The sequence below is a fragment of the Lepidothrix coronata genome, unplaced genomic scaffold (genome assembly GCF_001604755.1).
Source record: "Lepidothrix coronata isolate B3197 unplaced genomic scaffold, Lepidothrix_coronata-1.0 Scaffold168, whole genome shotgun sequence".
Taxonomy (NCBI): Eukaryota; Metazoa; Chordata; class Aves; order Passeriformes; family Pipridae; genus Lepidothrix; species Lepidothrix coronata.
The window spans coordinates 308,727-331,977 of NW_016690348.1; the positions used below are offsets into that span (position 1 = coordinate 308,727).

General features: G+C 42.6%; 1 protein-coding gene across 9 annotated transcripts in view; it reads right to left on the bottom strand.

The window, feature by feature from the left end:
- Positions 1–288: 288 nt before the first annotated feature.
- TMEM229B (transmembrane protein 229B) overlaps positions 289–23,251 on the bottom strand; it is a 32,808-nt gene continuing 9,845 nt past the window's right edge. For 5 of the 9 annotated variants that reach the window (XM_017829780.1, XM_017829784.1, XM_017829783.1 and 2 more), the window contains 2 exons: positions 22,531–22,700; positions 289–3,921 (listed from right to left, as the gene is read on the bottom strand). In XM_017829780.1, coding sequence (XP_017685269.1) covers positions 3,392–3,895 — 504 coding nt within the window. In that variant the 5' untranslated portion in view covers positions 3,896–3,921; positions 22,531–22,700 and the 3' untranslated portion in view covers positions 289–3,391. Of the gene's footprint in view, positions 3,922–20,322; positions 20,407–20,678; positions 20,802–22,530; positions 22,701–22,799; positions 22,830–23,251 lie in introns of those variants that run through there. The other 4 variants (XM_017829785.1, XM_017829787.1, XM_017829788.1 and 1 more) reach the window with 4 other exon arrangements.

A 23,251-nucleotide genomic window follows, 5' to 3' on the forward strand; every position in this document is an offset into this window, starting at 1 on the left:
TGCCATCTGGTCCTGCTGTAAATCAAACATTTCCCTCTGGCAAGATATTTGGAGTATGAATAGACATCACAGTAATGCTTGAACTGCCTCTTCTGTGCAGGACACCAGACTCTGTATTTATTTATCATGTACTTTGAGATCCTTTAGGGTGGACCGTACAAGAGATAAGCAAGAGAACAGATGTGAAACTGGAACCCTGGGGTAATTGGAGTCCATATCCCACCACCCCCTGGAAAAGAAAGGCAGAGATGGGTCACTCTCTCCTTGCTGCAGTTAGGACAAGGTAGATAAATCACAAGGTTTTTTTATTGCTGGTGAACTCAAAACAGGCAACTTTAATCTACTGAGGAAGATACACATACAACAAATGTTAGGCCTTGTGCGTTTTTTTCTTCTTAATGTAAATGTCTCTTCAACTTCAGTCCAGCTCTGAAGCTCTCACTGAGCTGCCGCCAAAATCCTGGTAATGTGCTCTGGGCACTTCTGCAAGATGTTGTAAGAAGCATCACATGTATTAAAAAGGGAGATTTTGCAGAAAAGACGAAGCTCTGACTGCAGCCATGTTGCTCAGAACGGAGAAGTCTGGCTAATCCTGTTGCATTAGGTATGTGGTGTTATACATAATTAATTGATTTAAGAATTTGATGGGTCCTTTTCTGTTTCTGGTGTGCAAGCTGCAAGTAAAGTGCACTTCTGGGTATAAATTACCACTCTATAAAGATGCAATAGCTGGGTGGTACACGTCAGACATCAGTGGAAAACAGACAAAACAGTTGTTACAATGACACAGGCAATAAGGATAATGCTCTAGATACTAGATGCTGCTAGGAAACCCCTCCATATTTTGAGCATCTAAATATTACCCCACTGAGCAAAACCAGTGGCATTTAGCTGGGACCTTCTAAAGTACAGACAATAACAGACACATAGCTGTTACTGTGTACCAGGTTAGCTCTGTGGACAGCCACTCCTCCAAACCACACTGCTAACTCCTTTTAACCTTTCTAAAGTTTTTTAACAGCTAAGGAGAAAGCAGGGATCCTAAGGATGTTTCCATGAGGCTGAGGGTTTTACATGATGTGGGGGTGATGTAGGAGGCAGCACAACACCACACTTAAGCTATGCTATGAGAGGACAACCCAGCTTTAGACACTGTGTTTGATAACCTTGACAGAACCAGGGCCAAAATGGTGAGATCCCACTCTCATCTGCACCTTGCAATTCTTGTTCTGCTCCAGTACAGCTCATCTACATTATCCCATGCACAAATCTTTTTTTTAACTCCATGTACAGTGTCAGGTGACTATTTTGCCTGGGTCTATATGCCTGAGACCAACAAGGCTGACAAACTACATACTATTCTTATTTCATAATACTGGCATCACAGCATCAGAAGAACTATCTGTTCAGTGTTTGTTCTCTTTTAATTTAATGAACTATAAAAAGGAGACTCTAAATATCCACCTAAGTATTCTCAGTGCTTCAGGAGACATTGCATACCCAGGGCAGATTTGATTAACTCCTTGCACCACTGCTTTCCTGTGTCCATTGCCAGCAATGGATGCCACATGAGAAAGGGGAGGGGAGGAATAAAATAATTGCTCTCTGTGTGATACAAAAAAGGATTAACACTGCCTTCATAAGAGCAGAACCAAGAAACAATTCAACTCACAGGGCCAACAGTGCTTTTCCTCTCAGGAATGGCTGCCGCAGGGCAAGAAGCAGGTTCACAGTTGAGCACCCCCTACCAGAGACAAGGGACCTACACAGAAATAGCCCAACTACTTCCAAAACAAGAGTGGAATCCCACAACACATTTGCATTTCAAGCCAAATTGATCCCTGGTACAGCTCCGCTGGTGGAAGAACACAAAAAATTAATCTGACCCTACAGGGCAACTACAGAAACCTTCCCCATAACCCAGCTCAGGAGTGAGACATCTGACAGCTGGAAGCTCTGTGTTTGTTGCCAACTTCAAAAGCCAAGACTTGCCTGAGTAAACTGTGAACTTTTGGCTGCCACTATCAAAAACCTTCCCTGTACCACAATTGTCCTTGTACTCCATAGGTGTTCCCTTCTGCTCCACCTCTCTACTGCTGCTCTTGTACCCTAACTCAAAGTCTCATTCAAGCAGACCATGAAGAATTAAGTGCTCTTCAGAGAAGGGTTTTTTGCTTTCTTTTTTTTTTAATAAATGTATCAGGCAGCATGGTATATCTCTTGCTGCCTCCAATTATTGTCATGACAATATGGTTGTGGTTAATTAAAGCTGAATTTGGGAAGAAAAAGCAAATCCACTTGATACACTGAGGAGAAAACTGGGCAGAACTGAGCCAAGGCCTGCCAGTGCTGAAGGGACATGAAAGTCAGTGCTAGAGGACCAAATCCCAGATACATTAGCCACAGGAAGGTTTTGACCTCCAAATACAATGGGCTGCAGCCAGAATAAGTCACCAACATTACCAGAAACAGAGAAATCCCTGGAAAGGAAGGCAGAAAACTCTTGTGGCCTGTATAGTCTCTACAAGGTTTGCATGGATGAGATGGGAGCTGGAATCTGAAGCAGACTGTTAGGCAAGGTCTACTTTGGGAGTACAGAGGAGATGGGAAGACTTGCACTATTTGTTGCGCCTTTTGCCAAGATTCAGATTGCACAGATTATGGTAAAATTCACTTGGCAAAAAAGACCTTCATTAAAAAAAAAAGAAAAAAAAGAAAAAAAGAAAAAATTTCTAGTAAGTATCAGGACTGAGATTTCAAAAAGTACAAGATCTGTATAAATTCAGTGAGATGTCCAGCACCAGATTATTTCATGGTGCAAAAAAGAACCTGGGGAGAGGCCAATGGGACCTGGCGAGGGTAACACCATCTACCTCCCCAGCAGACTGCCAGTCTTAGGTTCTTCACAACAGCAGATGGATTTTCCTTGTTCCTGCAGCATCTCAGGTCCCACAGGAGGTATTGGTTGCAAGCAAGCACCTGAATATTGCCTAATGGAGTAAGCCAATCACTAACTCAGCTGGCGTGTCCATGACCATCAAATAATTAGGTGTTTTTCTTTTTGGATGCACTTCCACTGTAGCATCTCTTTTTCTTCTTTCTCCATGTTAAAGTGTAAGCAAAAGGACTGCTTTCATCTGTAATAAGTTAAAATCAGAAATGACTTAACTAACAGGTAACTGATATTGGTCCTTGGAGCCCAAAGAGTAAAATCCATAGAAAATCTACTGGTTCCATTTTTTCTGGTATATCCCATGCACACCCCCATTAGAAAAATGGGGTTTATGAATCTTATCATACAGCAAGGAGCAGTACCTCGGAGCCAGAGCTGACAGTCCGTGCTAGCGGTCTGGGCTCTCCCAGACTGCTAAGTGTGATTCTAAGTCACTGCTCAATCTGTCTTCACGTGGCCATTGGCCAAGGCAACGGGGACGGTGGGAGCCCCCGGCTCAGCAGTCTCATCAAATCGTAAGCGCAGGGTGTTTCTGATCACCAGCTGTTCCATGATGAAAGAAGCACAAAACCAAGGGATGGCATATTCCAGAGTGATCAGGCCCATGAAGTCAAAATCAAACTGGGAATAGTCCCATGGGCAGGCATTGAACTGGCGTAGGATGAGGCCAGTGGTGAACTCCCAGAGGTATGTCCAAAGTGTGTAAATGAAGCAGCGCACTAAAATGTTACACTTGTCTTTGAGATATAGATACATCTTCTCCACAATAAGGATGGAGGTGCCATAGATGAATAGTGCCCACACACTGGTAACGCCTGGGAACTTCCAGTTGAAGTTGACCACAAACTCCCAGGCAGCTGTGAACATCACCTCACAGAAATAGCCATGGATGGCATAGAGGTACCATCGGGAGAAAGCAGTCAGAGGTTCTGCCGCAGCCATTCTTCTGCACTCACCTCAGCAGCACTCTGAAATGAAGAGGGGGAGAGAGAGAGAGAGGAGTCAACAAGGGTGTCACAAGTCCTTATCCCCAGATGGCAACACAGAAACTCATAACACCCACAAAGGATAAATATGAGAAATAAGTGAATTTTAAATTGTCTAATTTTTACCACAGCACATTTTAAGTCCTGGGGAAAAGTGGCACTTTAAAAGACTCCATGACTTAGAATAAGCCTGAACAACGTAAACTGCTCTGCCTGAGAAACAGGATGCCACTGGTATCGCATTGGTGATAAGGACAGAGTTGACAGGTACAGGGTCTTTGTCAGGAGTGAGGCTGCCAAAGAATTTACTGTTGCAGGTCAGTAGAAAAACAGTCATCTCACAAGGAGCACACACCACCTGTTTGCTCTTTTCAAGAAACAGCACTGTCCCTTACTTTTCTGATTCTAATATGGAATAGATTAGATGAACACAACATTGAAAACCTGGGCCTTTCCAGCTGTCACCTACAGTCTCTATACCCAAAATGTTTGCTGTAGTGAAAAACACAGCTTTGATGGGAGTTACAGCAAGGGAACCGGAGGGGCAAATTTCAGAGATTTTACACCTTCAGACACCACATCTTGCACTCGTTATTCAGCTGAACTTTTATTTTGTCTGTTGAAGAACTCATGAACTGTATGGCTAGCGTTTGGAAAATAATTTTCTTATGGTGTCAGACTGCCTGATACCAAGTCAAAAAGCACAGGACAGCCATTGAAATCCATTCAGATTTAGCTTCAGGATGCAAAACACAAAGGAGGAGAAAAAAAAAGAACAGCTGAGCCTAGATAGAGGTAGTCATGATAAACAGGAAATGAGAACAAACTCGAATTGTGTATACAGGAAGAAATTTGGTGAAGAGGTTTTGAAAAGGCACAGTTTGCTTATGACTGAACTGTTTCAGCACAATTAGTTTTACTTTTTGTAGAGATTTACAAGTCTGCCATGGTACAGTCACTGACACAAGGTGATTATAAGCATTATTTTACTGAAACCTTACAGATTTACATTACAGGGTGAATTTGCCCTTTTTCATTCTTAGAAACTTATGCTTTCAAGTTGAGTTTCTCTTGACTCTTTATCAGGCACTATTTAACTTGGTTCTGCACTTGTCAGTTCTGTGGCACAATGTGCTAGGAAAGGACCTCATTAACTTTATGTGCAGTCATTCCATGCCATCTGGAAAGAGACTGTTCCCACCCTGCTCTGTAAACACAGTGCCCCTCTGAACAAAGTATTAACATGCAGTATGATTGGAATTCTCATAGGAGATGAAATAAGAGAAACTTCTATAAGGGAAAAAGGAACTATAATAACGAACATAAAGAAGACACACACAGGGGAATACTGAAAATGGAAAGGACAGAGCTGTATCCACGACCTGTTCACTCCTCTCTTAAATGGACACACAGCCAACATGGCAGTTCATGTGATGTGGGTGCTTGAACAAAGACCCATTTTCTAATGGCACAATCCATTTTACACAGGACACTGAGCCATCATCAGATGCTACAGATGTAGGTCAACAGCACTGTGTCAGTTTGGAGGTGAAAGACTAAAGAATCGCTGAGGATTCCCTCATGTCTCCTAACAGTTCAGTTCCAAGAGACCCTGCAAGACAGCAGAGGAGGTAGCACATGAGAAATATAGAGGAGGTGTATCTCCACATAGTCCACAAGAAGCTGATGCATAAGGGCACTGCCAACTGAGGAGAATGAGTTGTCTGTGTAATGTTAGTTGGTTAGTTTTGCCAGCACAGTTGTTAAGCTTAGGAGTTTGAATCCTCATATCCTTCCTCCATTCTCACATAATTTCAAGAACAAATCAAAAGTGAGAGGTACAGAATTAAAGGAAAGCAGTAAGAAGGCGCCGTGGTTTAACACCAGCCAGCAACTGAGTGCTACACAGCCACTCATTCACTGCTCTGCAATGAGATGGGTAAGAGAATCAGAGGAAAAAAACAGTGAAACTCATGGGTTGAGATAAGAACAGTTTAATAATTCAAACAAAGTAAAATGTAATAATAATGTAATACATAATGTCATTCTCCATAGAAGAAAATTATTGTAAAGATTTCACCAAGCTGCCAAGGAATTGTATAGTTTTTCTCTCTTTTCTATAAGGCTTTCTAACTTTTCCGCTTGTGGTCCTTAGTCCTTGTACTTCCCTCTACAGCCTTACATGAAATGTATTTGAACTGTTAGCTGGGAGCATTCACAGCATGCAGTGCTATCTCTATAAGATTTTCCTTGTAATTTTGAAAATCTCTTCACAAAGTTGAATCAGATACGCAGAAGGTCCTTCCATCTCAGTCCCTCCCTTCCTATTCCAAGGATCACCTCACCAATTATTTCCATTGCCTTACACCTCCCTACAAAAGCCAAAGACTCACAGAAACATAGTCAACAATCCACATCTGGTTCTACCCTACATTATTTCCTCCATTCAAAGAAGATTCCTCTCTCCTAGTTCTATACCATATACTTAATAAAAATCTATTTATTCTCTGTTTCTTTTTTACTATTTGGAAAATATCTAGTCACTACACTAGAAGTCTAGTAACTGAGTCTAGATCAGGTCTGGGACATCTACAGTAAAAATTAACCAATTGCAAAGACCACTGTTGACTTCTTTTGAATTCCATGGCTTTCACCACAACTGCAAAGAGGCAAACATAAATGCACTGGCACTGTCTCAGTATTTGCCTTCTGTCATGTGCCCAGTTGGCCCAATTCCGATGGTAATTACTTCTTACAATATGCTTGAAAGAGTCCTCACAGGCATCCTGGTGATTAAAAGCATCCCAAGAAAGGGCAGATGCCAAACTGTGGCAGTCCAAACATAAAATGGTTCCACTGTGCTAGGCACTAAGCAAATCCACAAATCACAGTTCCTCCTGTAAAATATTTCATCCAAAATAAAACAAAAAGTACATAGTAAGACACAGAAGGGAATGGAGGATACACTTAGGAGGGCTACCACAAGCCACAGCACATCACTGCATAAGCTGGGGACTATACAATTTAATGGTTACAAGTCACTTGAGTATTTACAAAACAATTAAAACTGCAGCTTTTCCAAAGCATCTTATTTCCCAGCCACACCAAACTGTTTGGTGTCTGGGTAGGCAATACTGCATTAGAAGGTCTCACGAGGGATGTAAAGGAGAAAAGTGTAGTCTATTGGGCAGCAATTCATGATAAAAGGATCAAGCTGAAAAGCAGTTGCATGACATTTACTGGGAGAAGCATCCAAACAGAAGGCCAAGACTGGATTCAGTAAGAAATGCAGATTTGCGAAAAGCCTCAAGTAGATAATTGAACTTGGTGACGCAAGACTTTTAATGCAGTGACAGTAATACAGACCAAAAGGCCCTGAATGTATGATCGTTATTCAGTCTCCTGAGGAAAACAAATGACATTTATCACTGAGGTACTTAGAGTGGGATGGGCAACGGCTTCCTGAAAACCAGAAACACAGCTGCCACCTACGCAGTTGTCTCAGCAGAGAGCAAACACGTCATGAAGACTGCACATGGATGGCCGTGCTTGCACTGAGGCTTCTCGCACTGCTGCTTTGGGGAAAATAGGGAGATTCTAAATTCAAAATTTCGAAAATGCTTTCCATCATCAGCAAATTATATTTTAAATAGCTAAAGTAGAAATAGATCCTCTAATCTGATGTTATCAGGAAGCCTGAGCTAGCACAAAATTTTCCCCTCTTTCTCTAGGAGGACCTTCTTTTCTAGCTTGCTCAGAGAAGAAAAAGGAAACTCTATGGAAACCACACATGGGCCATCTCTGAGGAACATGCAGTCCTTCCCCCAGTTGCCCTGTCTGTGTGGATAGCTCTGCTGGCAACAAAGGGGCCAAGAGTCCCCTCCATCTACAGAAAACAAGCACAGGCCTAACAGGGGAAAGTATATGAAGGACTGAGTTTATCCGAGAAATCTGGTTCAGAGGATGAAGTCGCAGAGTGCCTCCTCAGCAGTTCACTGATGACAAAAAGCTGGTAAGAGTGGGTGATCCCCCAGAGTACTGTGCAGCCCTTCAAAAGGACCTTGACAGGTTCAGGAGATAGGCAGAGAACTGTCTGAAATTCAACAAAGGCAAATGCAGGGTCCTGCACCTGAAGAAGAATAACCCCATGCAAGGACAAGAAGCAACAGACAAACTGATGCACAGGAAGTTCCACCTGAACATGAAGAAGAACGTTACTGTTTGAGTGACTGTGCACAGGAAGAGATATTAACAATAGATATTAACAATCCCCTAGGTTGAGGTAAGATACAGATAAGCCTGATGCACTAGACCAAGCAAGGAGAAAGGACTAACATTCCAGACTGCTCCACTTCACATGTTAGACCCTTCTGTGCAAGGGGAAGCACCTCCATACTCACATTTGGTTTTGCAGGTGATGCAGCCCAGGCAGGCAAGAGGGAAGTGATTCAAAAATGGGCTGATGGTAGACCAAGAAATAATGGCAGATTTGTCTCACACAAGCACTGCAGGGGAGACATCAGTGGATGTTGTATTCATGCCTGATTAAATTCTTGAGCGATGCCTGGCTCATTTTTTTCCCAAGCTCTCCTTTGCAGCGGCTTTCTGCCCATTTCCCTGCTACCAAGCCAAACTGCTTAAAAAAGTCTCTCACAGATTGTCTTTATTCCCTCTAATCCAGCAGAATTATTTAGACTCACAGCCTCTGGATGGGTGTAATGAGACTCATCAAGAAACTCTGAATTAACTCTGAAGTGCCAATAAAAGAAAAACACAAACAAAAAACCTCCATGAGACAATTCCCCTTCTTAGTGATGTCCTGAGGCTATAAGTTCTGTCAGCTACTTGATCCACCACAGGTGAACTTGAACTACTGCTGCAAGTTCCTTACTTGTAGTGCCTAGTTATTTCTGGAAGTTAAAAAATTAGGGCACAGTATCATTTTACAAATTCATATTTGAAGTATTTAGTTCCATAACATGCATGTTCGTATTTCTAAGAAATGCCTTACATACATCTATAACCCTATTTACATGTCATAATTACTTTGAAATTTGAAAGAGTAACTGCAAAAGAGGCACATATGTAGTAGGATACTTTCCAAATGACAGGACTGCGAGCAGCAGACAGTGCTGAAGTAAAGGGCACCTGCCACTCCCTGCCCATAAGCTCTACTTGTATTCTCCTGCCTCAGACCCTTATTACCCAAACAGTACTTATGTAAAACTAACCGTTCTTCAAGACTTTTAATTACTTTCATTGGCATATAATTGTAGCTACTGTGTTCTTCCTTAAGACTGGGAGAATCAGATGCATATCTGCTTTTATGCTTTAGCAAAGATTACAGTAGATACAAGGATGTTTTGGTGCAAATTGACACGCATTTTTGGGCAATACCTTTTTAAATTTAATTCTTCTTATTTTGTCTTTTTCCTGTGAGTAAACACCAAACAAGCATGCCTTTGCAACCATGGGCAACATTCAATGAATATGCTGCAAACCTGGCTTAAACATTTTCATAGAAAACCTCACTCAAGCCCCTAGGAGTGAAGATTTACAGAACGCTAAATGTGTACAGAACACTAAGTGCTAGATTTGGCCGCAAGACATTAGTTCATCAGTGTTTAAAGATTTATACAGTAAAGTCTTAGTGGTACTTATGTGCTGAAGTCATAACTCTGAGGAGATATTCATCCTTCAGATAACTGAGAGCCTCAATTAACTGTGGCTCAGAAAACAGAATTTCAACTGTACTGAAGTGTGGAATAGTTCCAGCAGATCGATTAATCAAGCCCTGCAATGAAGATAAAAGCATTCCACAGACGTCTCCAAATACAGACTCTCAGTGCTTTCAGGATGGATCTTGAGCCCTGGGATTTTGGTCAGTTCTGAATGTACTAGTCATCTGGTTTTGCTGCTTCTCTGTCTAGACTCTACCTCCATCAGGATGCACATTGTATCCCTTCCAGGTACTGTGGGTCTATTTCTTATCTGCATTTTCCCCTCATTTTGTCTCTTTCCTATAGAAGGCACATCATTTCCCTGCCACTCCTTGTTTCCTTGTTCCCTTGCCCAGTTCACTCCATACCTGCAGGCAGCCTCTGATCCCCGTCTATCTTTCAAATCTGTTCCAAAGAAAATTGGAATACAGTAAAAAAGAATGACGACAAAAGGAGATTAAATTAATCCAATTACCAGACTAAGCCAAAGGGATGGGGAAGCGTAGTTCTTACCGGTAATGCCTGTGTGTGGGCTGCCCAGAAGCACCATTTCATAATGGGAAGGAGAAAGGTAGGGTTTTCTTGGGAGGGAGTTTAGGGGGGGAGGCTTTTCAGAGAACAAAGAGAAAAGATGAAGGCATTGTTTGCTTAAAGAACAGTTTTCCAACTAATGTGATCTCATGAATGGCATCTGAAGTGCAGAAGGTGGAGATTTCCCATGGCCTGCCTCACACAAAGCATCATGTTGCCCAAACACACTTACCCACAGTGACCACTCCAACCTGAGAACAAATTAAGACAGCACCTCTTTACTTACAGTGACCAAGAGGGATGTTTCCTTTGATCCTGATGAAAGTTAAGACTCCCAAGAGTCACGCAAGTAGCAGACTTGAAAGACAAATCTATGAAAAATGACTGAATCCAAACTTTACATCTAGAAGTATTAACCCCAAATCACCCCAGCATCTCTTTCAAGTAAGGTCATGTCCTTCTCCAAGCCTGTCGCTGTAAGACTGTTGTACCTTACCTGCTGCCCTTCCCTGTTTGGAAAAACTGCCCTGAGTTCCCAGCATTTGCTGATACTACAGTTCTCAAACAAGCAAGTGTCCAGCAAGGGCCCAAGTGCCACTGAAGTGGCTCCAGCACAAAGCAGAGACTTTGAAGCCAGGACCCTGCTGTAGGAGCAGGCAGAGCTCTCCATTACCACTGTAGAGGAGGGAGCCAGCATTATAGAAGTTTCTCCCACTAGTGCCCATCAATTAGCATAGCATGGGTATTAATCATGCTATCACTGGCTTGCACAGTATGTCATCAGCAGTGGAAATATATTGTATGTGCAAATAAATTAGCGCTGAGTTTTGTACTCTATTGTTCAGATTTATTTCAACTCAGAAAAAACAAGCAGCAGCCTGTAAGCACATCAGTTGGGTAAATCTGTCTTCGTAGACTAGTCAAGTTTCTCTGGCCTGAATAACAAGTCAACAAAAACTTGGGTTTTCAGGCCTAGGTCCTACACAGCAAACATACCGCCTCCACTCTGTTGGGTACTTCCATTGTTATTTACATCTTTGCAAAAGAAGGCTTACATTTTTAGCACTGTTATTTCCTCAAGGTATCAGAAAGCTTAGCATTCAGTTTACAAACACAAAGACAACATCTTCATGTTTTATGCACACCTGTCATTTTTCTCTTTTGTAAATCTGAAGCATCAGATCTGCCATAAACCCCTAATGTTCAGCTGCTTATGAGTCCCCTTTGAGTCAGATTCATTAATCTGATTATGTGCTGTGTATCCCAAGAAGGAAGCACAAGAGCTTTCCCACAGGGGAATGTGACTGAAACTCAGTCTTCCGAAAGGTGGCAAGTTGAACACTCTCAAGCTTTTTTTAAAAAAAGCAATAACTCAACATTTGTGCCCCACACAGAACTGGTATTTGCTAGGATATTTCTCCCTGCCATTCCAGGAAGCTTCTTATCTCTTCAGATATTGATTTCTTAACTCAGCATTGGTCCATAAGCTTTTACTGCTGCATCCTACAGCTTCCTCTTTTTCTAATCAGTCAGCTTATGAAGGTAACATTCCAGGAGTGTTTCCCAGTGCTGTTCTTCCAGCTGTAACACGTGCTCCTGGCTGCAGCTTCGTGCACTCCAGCTAATGAGCCAGGCAGCTGGGTCATAAGGATGCCCCATATCTCCTCTGAGCTGATGTCACCTTGGTTCTTTTCCAACTCTTTCTGAGCTTCTTACTACCTCTCTCCCAAATCACAGAACTGGACTGTTCTCTGATGCTCTGGTTTGCACTGCACCACAGATAACTGATTTAATGAAGGCAAATCAAACTGCTACATCCACATAATTTTAATTCTATCCACAGATGTACAAATGTATAAAGATATAGAGACAACTTTATACATTGTCTTTATTGATTGGCTGATTTGCCGATTTGCCCTCTCTTCCCCTCTACTTGAAGGGGATAGATTTTTTTCCCTATAATTGCTTCTTCTGACTTTTTTCATTTTTGTGCTGAGGTGACATTTTACAAACACTACAACCACTACTACTGGATTTAGATTCCTACCTTCAGCCTGCCAATTATGTATCACAACTTTACAGAGTATGCTCACTTCCAGCCTTTACAGAGCCCCTCTGAAAGTGGATCCATTTAATATTATGTTTATAACCTTCTTTCACATTTCCTTTTTTGACTGCAGTGTGTCCAAATGACCATGCCCTACCAAACAGTCTCCACAATAAAACCAACAGATTCATTGCTCCAATACAGGAAAGCATTTTCAAAACTTGTCTGTATTTATTAGTCTACATAAGTGTAAGACTTTGGGTTCCTTAAGACAGAAAAGTCAATATGTATGTGCAGAGTTGCTTCAGACTATTCTAAATGCCTGAAGTCCAGGAATTTACTTGTAATAGTACAGCGAGCCCAGATCATGAAATAACACAATATCACAGCTTTGGACTGCTTTATAGATCTATCACTTTATGGCTGAGACCCCACTCCTACTCAACCCTTTTCTCAGATCCTACATATTCAGCCTTCTAAAAAATTCTAAATCTAAACCATCTCTTGTGAGTAACAGCTAACATGCATCTGCTTCAGGACTTATGGAATTTAACTGCATCATGTTAATACCACTTACATGCTAAACACCTGAAAAGGAATTAAGCTTCCACCTTAGAAAAGAAAATCCTTAAGAACTGCTAATTCTAATCCTAAACTCAGCAAGGAGGTAAAAATACCACTCACCTCTTCACTTAATTGTCAATCTGCACAGAAGACATTTACCACACACAGAGCTACTGCAGTAGAAGGCAGAGCAATTTTCTTGCTTGGGTCTTAAGATTACTACCACATTTGTGGGGCTTCTATAGGACCCAGTGAGCCAAAGCACAGAAAGAGAGAAAAAGCTGGCAGGAATTTATTTGGGAAAAGAACCTTGCCTTGAGAACAGAATATGGAATTAAAAGAAGTAGGATACAAAGACCTTGGAGTATTTGTAGAATAGAGGGAAACACAGAAGAACGGACAAGTAAAATTTTAAGTGTATTAGTAGCAGAAGACTAGTAGGGTCTAGATATCAGGGAAGTAAACTCATCACTGTTTCCTAATCATTAACATCACCTAAGCAGATAATAATGAAGATCCATAGATTTACACAGCTACTACAGTGACAAGATAAAATCTGGATACATCATTCCATATTTCTTCTGGTGACAAACCCCAGTTTAACAGACTCCTTCAAACCAGCCTGGCTGGGAACCTTAACAGGGCTAGAAAATGGCCTGGAAAAGGGAGGTTATTTTCCTCTCATTATTAAGCTGCTGAGCAATCGCTGAGAAGAGGCAACATTCTGGTATGGGCAAGACATCTGAAGTCAAGAGATCAGGAAGGCACCTAAAAACTCTCTCTGTGGCCAAATATGCCAACAGACTTAGGAAAGTTACATCAGAGCAGATGAAACCACATCATCTTCCTGCACCAGTGCTTGTAGAATCAGTGCAGCTGGAAAAAACAATCAGTTTTGCTCAGTGGCAAGGTTAACTTGGCAGTATAGATCCACACTTGGCTAAGGAGAGATGCTCTGAGAGACTAGCTTGGAAGCTGAAGCTGCTGCAATATAGAATAATGGGAAGAGGAAGATGAGGGCATATGGACCAAAAAGCTACTCTGGGGTGAAAAACAACCTTGAGAGCACTGGGAGAAAAGTTAAGGTTATGACTCATGACTGCATATGCTGAGACCACTGACAATAACAGATGCGAAGGTAAACCAAGACTGTTTCTCTGCAGATAACTGCTTAGAAGACTACATTAGTAATAGCTTCTCTTGATATAAGACAAAATTTTAGTTTTACTAAAGTAAATTTACTCTGCTTTGCAGTCAGGAGCTCCCTGTGCTTGTTTACTTCAGCGTTCTCTTCTGTCTGAAGCCAAGCAGCTGCTGCACGCAGAGGGAAAATGACAGCATATAGCCAGACTATCTGCACTGACCTATGGCCCAGTGTCTCCATCCAGCTGGGATTGTGATGTGCACAATCTTTCCCCACTGCTGGGATCCACAAAAACTGCTTATGCCAGGAATAATTAGGACTGCAGATCCAGACTATGTTTTCAGTAACTTTGATCTTACTGCTTTGGTCAGATCAGAGACAGAAGCATGATACTCAACTTCAAACAGTTTCAAGCCCAAGATGGCCTGAGTATCTGTAACTTATTGCCTCCCTTCTACCTCCCTTGCAATATCAGTTGATTCAGCAAAACAGATTACATCTCCTTAGAAAACCATATTGCATTTATTCTTTGCAGAGAAGGGAATACGGAGCTAAACAGACTTCACCTGGTTCCCAGAAGAGGCTTTTTGAGGTCTCGTGGCAGCCCAGCAGCTGAATGCTATGAAACACAGGACACTCTCAGCTGAGAGTGTCTGGGGGCCTAGCAAGCACAACCAGAAAGGAAAACAACTAGGGCTGTGCCATACTCTGCAGCATGGAGGCAAACCTGCCATCCTGGAGTCTCATCCAGAGGCAGTAGAGGACTTTTAATGGATGGTCAATTCAACTGGCTTCCTTTCATTGAACTGTAACCTAAGGCTTTACCCAGCTACCATGTAATTGTCCTTTCGTATTTAGACAGCAGGGACAAAAATCACAGAATCTCAGAATGGTTTGGGTTGGAGGGGACCTCAAAGATCATCCAGTTCCAACCCACCCACCATCAGCAGGGACACCTTCCATTAGATCAGGTTTCTCAGGGCCCCATCCAACCTGACCTTGAACACTTCCGGGGATGGAGCATCCACAACTTCTTTAGGTAACCTGTTCCAGTGCCTCATCACCCTCACAGTGAAGAACTTCTTCCTAATATCCAATCTAAACCTACTCTCTTTCAGTTTCAAGCCATTACTCCTTGGCCTATCACTACATGCCCTTGTGAAAAATTCCCTCTCCAGCTCTCTTTAGGTACTGGAAGGTGCTGTAAGGTTACCTTCTCAGAACCTTCTCTTCTCCAGGCAGAGAGGTGGTCCTGCCCTTGGATCATCTTCGTGGCCTTCCTCTGGACTCATTCCAACAGGTCCCTGTCCTTCTTGTGCTGTGGACCCCAGAGCTGGATGCAGTACTCCAGGTGGGGTCTCATGAGGGCAGAGTATAGCACTGGTCCCAATATGGACTCCTGAGGGACACCACTTGTTCCTTGAAGTCCATAGGGACTCTGAGGCATTGACCACTACCCTCTGGATATGACCATCCAACCAATTTCTTAACCACCAAACAGTCTACCCATCAAATTCATGTCACTCCAATTTAGGGAGAAGGATGTTGTGGGGGACCATGTCAAAGACTTTCCAGAAGTCCAGAAAAATGACATCTGCAGCCCTTCCCTTGTCCACTGATAGACTCACTCCATCATAGAGGGCCCCTAGGTTGGTCAGGCAGGACTTGTCCCTGGTCAAGCTGTGCTGGCTGTCCTGAATCACACAAGAGTGTCCTGCCCTTTTAATGATTGGCCACAGAGCTTCCAAACAGGGAGGACATTCTCAGGATCACGTTATTTATTGGCAGGGACTTTCTGCCCAGATCTTCATTTGTGATGCCTTTAATTCCCAACTTATGTTTTCAGCTTTCATTCTGCCATCTCATGAAAAGTTTAAAGATATACTCTAAACAACTGGTTGTTATTTTAGGAGGCACAGTTGTTAGTAAAGCAGTGAGGAGCTGATCCCCCCTTTGAGCAGACACTGAGCTCTCACTGACTGAAATGCAACTTGGACAGTGACTTGTTTGCTGAGATTCAGCCTCCAGTGATCTGCCTTACACTATTGCTGGAATATGATACCATTCTAACAAATTAATTATTTGCATGGCACAGTTTTACTAGCTTTTGAATTTCACATAAACATATTATGCACACACACACACGCAGAGGCCCACATTAATTTCAGGCACTTAACAAAGGCGACTTCATTACAAGCTTTGTCTCCCTAGAGGCTCCCATTTGTAGTTACTAGATCCTGTGAAGGTAGCTAGACATGGACACATCCTGAAGACGAAAGAGGAGTTTGAGCATTCCTGATGCTACCTTTCCTGCATCTTTCCAGTAACTACTTAGAGGTGCTTAAAGCACTCTACACTACAACAGTGATTTATTCACCTGGGTGAAATATTTGAGGTTACATAGGGTAATTTCAGGTCTTATCAAACAAGATTTTTTTCTTTATCTTGCTTTCCTTCAGGGCAACAATAAGTACCTCATGCCTCTGGGCAAAATGCCAGTTTGAAAGAGATGCCAGTTCTCATCTGTGTGTTGGGAACTGTCTTGTGATAAGACTAGAAAAGAAGTCCTCCATTTTAAGTAAAATGGTTTGATACTGCTCACACTGGCCACCAAAAAATAACCCTCTTCAAAAACCCCAAACCCTAAATTCTTTTTAAACTATCTTTAAAATCTGCTCAACAAACAGAGCATCAGGTGACCCATAGCAAATGGATCCAGAGAGGCACCATATGTTATCTTGTCCCTGTTTATGTAAGATGCTTAAGAGCTGTCATTTCATGCCTGAATTGTGCATCTACTATTGGTAGTCCTGGAGCTACACATTCTGGTCAGCTTGTCCATTCCTTTTTAGAGGTACACAAACCTGCAGCATGCAAGGACTTCTATGACAATCACAAGGTATTAAGCAATACACTGTTAGCAGGATGAGTAAGAATTTACGTTTTTATCTCCTGCCATGTGTAAAGCAATCTAAATATCCTTCCATAATAACTAGTCATGACACATGCAACAACAAACCCATCACATTACACATAAGCTTCTATTTGCACAACAGTTCATAGCAATGCCGAGGTGTTCAAAGTGTTAACATTTTAAGCATGCTCATTGTGCGTAGGCTTGTACTAACTTAGAACCTACTGCAGCTAACCAATTTGCTTTGTTGTACCTTCACTGTCTCTCAGAGTTCCCAAAGCTGTAAAGACATGAATGCTACATATGCAAAGTGAACTTTTAAATGAACATGCCTCAGCCAAGACAGTGCTGCATATGTGGAGCACAGATACAAGTTCTAGCAGTCCACATTTGTTCCTGAAGAGTAATGGAGGGTGACTTTGCCATCCCATGCTGATAATAGTTTTCTTGGGTATTTCTTATGTCTAAGTCACTTTTCAGAGTCATCTACACTAATGACACTTAAACAGCACAGTACAACATATGAAGTTTTGCACTGCATCCACGACACTGACAGATCTTCCTTCCTTCTCCTACTATAGACCTACTGGTCTACAATGATCAGTATATAAAAGCATAAGGAGCATTTTCTTATGGAAGCGGCCCCCATTCAGCAGGCTTCCCCCACCATTTTCCCTGGGAGAGCCACCGTGTGTAAAGAATTCCAAGAGTCTGGCTAAGAGCGGATTCAGGAATTGGACTGGACATCAGGGGATGCTACAAAAAAGCAAAGCTCTTCTGCAGAGCTTCATGAAGGCCTAGGACTCAAAAAGCAGGGAAAGTTAGAGATCCACCCCAACTCTCATCTGGGAGTACTAAAACATCATCCAGAATATAGTAGCTCTCCCAGGACAATTCTAAAAGGCACTGAGATCTCTACAACAAAGGGTGAAAAAAAGGAGTGAAGCAACTAGAAGCCAGGACTCAGATGGAGAAGCAAAAGGACCTTCCTAAGTCAGTGCCAAGGTAGATACATGGATGAGGTTGTTGAGCAGCTGTGCTGCCTCATGAAGCCATATCCAAACTGATGCAAGTCTTGTGAGCTTTGCTGGCCCTAAGAGAGACACAAGGGGCCAAACAGTGCAGTGCACTAACACAGGACTGACAAAACCTCTGCTTTATTACTAGGTTTGTCGTGATCTGCAACGTGACCTTGGACAAGTCACTGCACCTCTATGTGCTTCTGGCTACCATCTGGATAATTAGACTAAACTATTTGGTGTGAGGGCTGCAACTAATTATAGATTGGCTTGGCAAGTAGCACAATTGGTTACCAATACCAACAAAAGTCATCAAGCAAAACTGGAATACAAAGAGCAACTGCAGCCAGTCACAGAAGCACAAAATTGACACTGAGTCAAAAGGCTGCATGACTAGGCAGCTCTCAGCACCAGTCTCATTTGCTCAGTCATCTGTGTCACACGGATTCCCAAGTTGACCAAAGTATTTCTTTCTGGGAGCCTGAAGGAGCATCTCTAAGCCAGATACAAGAATTTGTACTTAACAGCATATTCAATAAGCTTCTCTGTACAGCACTTAAGAATGAGTAATTAAAGGTAATATTTCTGCAGTAGAGCTTCTCATTAGCAACCTAATTAGCCTTCTGAAAATAATTAACGTTCCTTTCTATAAAGGGAACAGATGACCCATTACATCCATTAGACAAGCAAAACAAATGCTGAAGGTAAGGGAGATTTGTTTAGGGAGACAGCAAGAGAAGCATCCAGCATCACTACAGTAAAAGGGAAGAAGACAAAGCACAATGCCTGTGAACCACAAAGACTAAACTATGTAAGTGGGTATGCAGGACTAGCAGGCACCTAACTGTCTGATGTATGCATCCAGCATTCACATTGAGCATTTTCATTCCTCTATCTCTAAGATTACCACTGGTAATCTCATCACTAAGAAACTGAAAAATTCCACCTCCAGCTTGTCTTGAAAGCCAGAATAAAAGGCTCTTAAATTCAACCATTCACAGTCATAAACAGCTGTCTCCATATGCAAATATTCTCCAAGGGTCATGTATTTTGACTGTTAAAACACGCTCAAAGTGGCCATTAAAATAAAGCATGATTTAATGTCAGATGACAGGAACAAGCAAGTTGATGGCTAAGAACAGCAGGAAGTACACTTTGCAAGTTTCACAAGGCGTACTCTGATCAGTTAGCATGCCCTGAAAGAGTTAGGTGTACATTTCCTGATTAGCGCTTGTGTGAAATCAGTGTAGGTGCAGAGTCACAGGCATCAGTGTTCTGGGATGTGTGGGAAAGTACGGGAGAGAAAGCAAAGGACAAAGGTCAACGTATCACTGCCTGGTGCAGCAAGAACTGTGGTATCAATATAGTTTGATGCACTGTTTCAGATAAAGAAGAAATAAGCTGAGCTTCTGAACATGCACATATTCAGATAACATAGCAAACATAACAAATCATGAAGATGCAGTTGCATTTTCAGCCACTGCCATGTTTGATGTATATTTACATTTCCCTGAACACTCACAGCCTTCAAGTGTGACTGCAGTGAGGGCAAAGCTCAGCCATACAAAAGCTTCCACAGCTACATCACTATGGAAACCACAAATCCATTGCCTGCTCTGTCTGTCTATTTCTTTCACTGATTAAAAACAAAATAAAAATGTATGCTTCCAGTTTATCACCTTCTTACTTTGGTCAAGACCACAGGACGACAAACACGTTTTACCTGCTTCAGAGGCAATCCTTTCGTCCTTGACAGCTCTCTTTGTGAAACCTACACAGCCTCTAAACCCAGCTCAGCAGTCTTCCCCCTGGATGCTTTCACCACTTCTTTCAGTGAGGTTCTTCAAACGCAGTCTGGGATTTTATCTTAGCCTCCACACCTTCCCTCAGCTTCTGGACTACTCCAGAGGTGACTCACTCTAGGGCAAATCCATCTAGCTGACATAACGAGAAGCTGAAAACTGTTCTGAACACAAGTTACAGTGTCTTATTTTGACTAGTTACATTTTCTTCCTTTCCGCAAAGCTCTTAAGAACATTTGAAGTGCTCTCAAAATGGAGTAGGGCACATTACAAGACAGCTGTAAATGCAAGGGTTACATTTTTCCTTTAAGAAGCCCATCATTTCTACAGCTGTTGCTAGTTACAGGTAGCTTTTCCTGCACTAAAAATCTGAACAACTCTCAGCAAAAGCCTAATAGCCAAGAGCAACTCTAAAAGCTGTAGAAGGAAAATAGGGAAAAATGCTCAAAAATCTGCAGTATGGCATGCATGGTACAGCTTGGATATGTGAAGTGGCTGAAGGAATCTTCATACCAATCACTAGGAAGGAAAAAGCAAAAAAAAATAAAACTCCTCTGCATCTAAGTATGTGCATTTTATGCTGAAGAACAGCCTCTGAACAAACCAACAGCAACACCTTCTCTCACACTAGGCACCTCTTACCTGAGCTCAGAGCAGTTCATGGAAGAGTTGGAGGAGAATTTAGTCTCTGCAGGTTCATAAGTCCTCAGTGCCTCTCTCATTCAGCTGCCAATTGACAACCATTACACAGAAAAATGCCCACTAGTCAATGAGTTGAGAAAAACTAAGTGTTTCTCATGTTCCCAAACAGACATAAAAATACACTCCTCTCCACTAAAGCACTCTGCATGGACAGAAAAATCCTGCCTGTGCTCAGGGAACTTTTAGCAGAGGACACTTTGGCTTCTCAGCAAGACAGAGCTAGGAACAAAGTGACATAGCATAAGTTCTCTTAGAAAACCCAAAGCAATACTACACAAAAGATGCAGCCCTCCTACCTCCCTTTTGCATAATGGGCCAGAGCAGGTAGGGCTTTCATCTTGGTCCTAACTCATTGCCCTCACCTCACAGACAATTCCAGGCTGGCATTACCAGATGCATCCTAGATTCACTGGTGTTACAAGAATTCCTACCAACAGCCCATGGGGTGCTCAAAGGTTACTTCTATGTTCTTAACATGTCACAATGCCCAAGCCAGTTTCATCAAGCACAAGCTGAACGGAGTGGTGATCACAGTCTGCAGGGTCATGCCCCCATGACTTTGGCAGCAGATCTGTCTGCAACTCCAGCAGACAGCATCCTGAACAGCCTGAGTAGATGGAACATACAGGAGGCATTGGAGGAATGAATAATTCATAGTCTTGTTCTGCTGCCAATGGATCTATGTTTTCTATGTGCCCATATGGCACTCCGTTTTTTGTTATAACAGCAATAGGAGACTTCTGCACTTTCTTTGATGGTTCCTGAGGGCAGGCAAGAAGCAGCATTTGCTCTACTCACAGCATTAGTACCATACAGCAGAGCACTTGCCAGACACAGCTTTCTTCAGAAATACTCATGACTGCATCACTGACAAAACTGCTGGGCTCATACAAGGCTCAGTTCATCACCAGCAGCCTTCTCGGGAAGCTGCTGACACTTGCTTTGTCATAACTTTGCAGCACTGGTCTGGACTTTACTGTTCAACAGATGACACTTGATGAACAACTGAAGCCCTGTATTCAGCTGCACAATGGGCAGCAAAATCACAGCTGGAGCTCGAGGCAGCAGCTGACCCTGCTTATCCACACCGTTAGCACTGCCACAATTAAGTCTGCTGCTTTCCTTCAGCAGCTGACTGTCTCAGAGAGGGACAGGGGTCTATCAGCAAGAATACCCACAACAGTGGAAGAACAGAATACCCCAATGTAGCATCTCTTGGGCACTACTACAAGAGAAGGTAATGAGACACCACAGACAGGACGGGCTGAGGGAGGAAGGTGCTACATGTATCTGAATTTTATACATGTAGCACCTATATATTCAAAGTGAGTTCCCAGTTAAAGGACTGTGCACAACCCACCCATGAAACCTTATCTACAATAGAGAAAACAATACTGTAGCCTGAACCCTTGCATGCTGTATCAGAGCATGATTAACATCCTGCGAGGGCACCACACCACATACTGCAGACACACAGAGCGTGCAAAAAATGCTGCAGGGTCTGGAGATTGTTGTTCTGGTCCCACAATGTCCAGCTCATCTACCAGAATCAATATCAAGTTTTCTCATCCTTTCAATTTGATAGCATTTTACATGCAGTCTGTGCAAATGTAACAGACTGCCACAGCACTCAAGAGAGTGGCAAGATGAGGCTAAAAAGATTAGTAGAGTAACACACTGGTGAATCAGGTGCAGAGACTGCACTGCTTGTTAGGGCCAGGAATAGATTCCTCATCATCCGACTCACACCTGTGCTTTTACAGGAGAGAACAACCCTCGGTTCTTTACCTACTGCTCTGGTTTAGCTCAGAGATACTGTTCCACTGTCCTGATTGTTTTAACTGCCTAAGGCTAACAGAGTGTGAGGTTTTAAAGAGACAATAACACTGAAAAGTTTGGCAGTATAAACTACAAGCAATCAGAATGATGAGACTCAAAGTAAACAGAAAACAAGGGTGATGTAGGCAAATGGAGATTTTACACCTCCAGAAAAGAACTTGTAGTCTAAACCGAAGGAAATAACTTCACAGTCTACATACTTAAATGTCAAAGTCTCATCTACAATGCAGTCAGCTCTGTACTCAGAGAACTGCTCTGTTCTTCTGGTCTACAAGTGCAGTCCAACCAGTTTTACCCTCCAGACCTTACCTTTTCCAGGGATGGATCCTGGAGCTCTCCTACTTTTTGGTCAGCTCCTAGTTCACAGCATCCACAGGTAGACTAGGTTGCCTTTGGCAGGTCCAAGGTGTTTCAGACGCCAGTCGCTTTCAGACCAGGTGTATGTGACCAACAGCTAATACACCAACCAGACAGCCTTCCTAAACCAAAGAAGTACAGTTTAATCTTAACATAGCACAATGCAAGAGAGGCTTTAAACACTGAAAGAGCTATGAGTGTGGATAGCTTAGCTCCAGTACACTAGGCCCTGGAAGACCTGACTTCTTCAGAGCCTGCAGACGAGCACCTGTACCAGCCCCTTGCCCAGGGCAGCTCCCTGACAGCTGCCTCTCCTCTGGTGAGGCTGAGCCTTTCTACTCTTCACTTCAGCCACAGCAAACACATGGAGCAACTTCACTGGAGCCAGTGACCAAAGTTTCACTGCTACCCCATGTCAGCCAAGGTCTCAGTTAACCCTTCAAGGGTCTGTCAGAAATTACTTTATCTCTATTTTCCCAGCCAATCCCTCAATTTTTTAAGTAAGCCTCACTGTTTACTCCTTTTCACCCCCATCCTCTTTCTCCTAACTTTGCCTCCCTAAAATCCAAGTACTTGTCTATACCTAGCATTTTTCTGGATTAATTGCATATGAAGAAGTTAAAGCAAGGACACTTGCTTTAACAAGTGTAACAAGTGACACTGTGTAACAAAT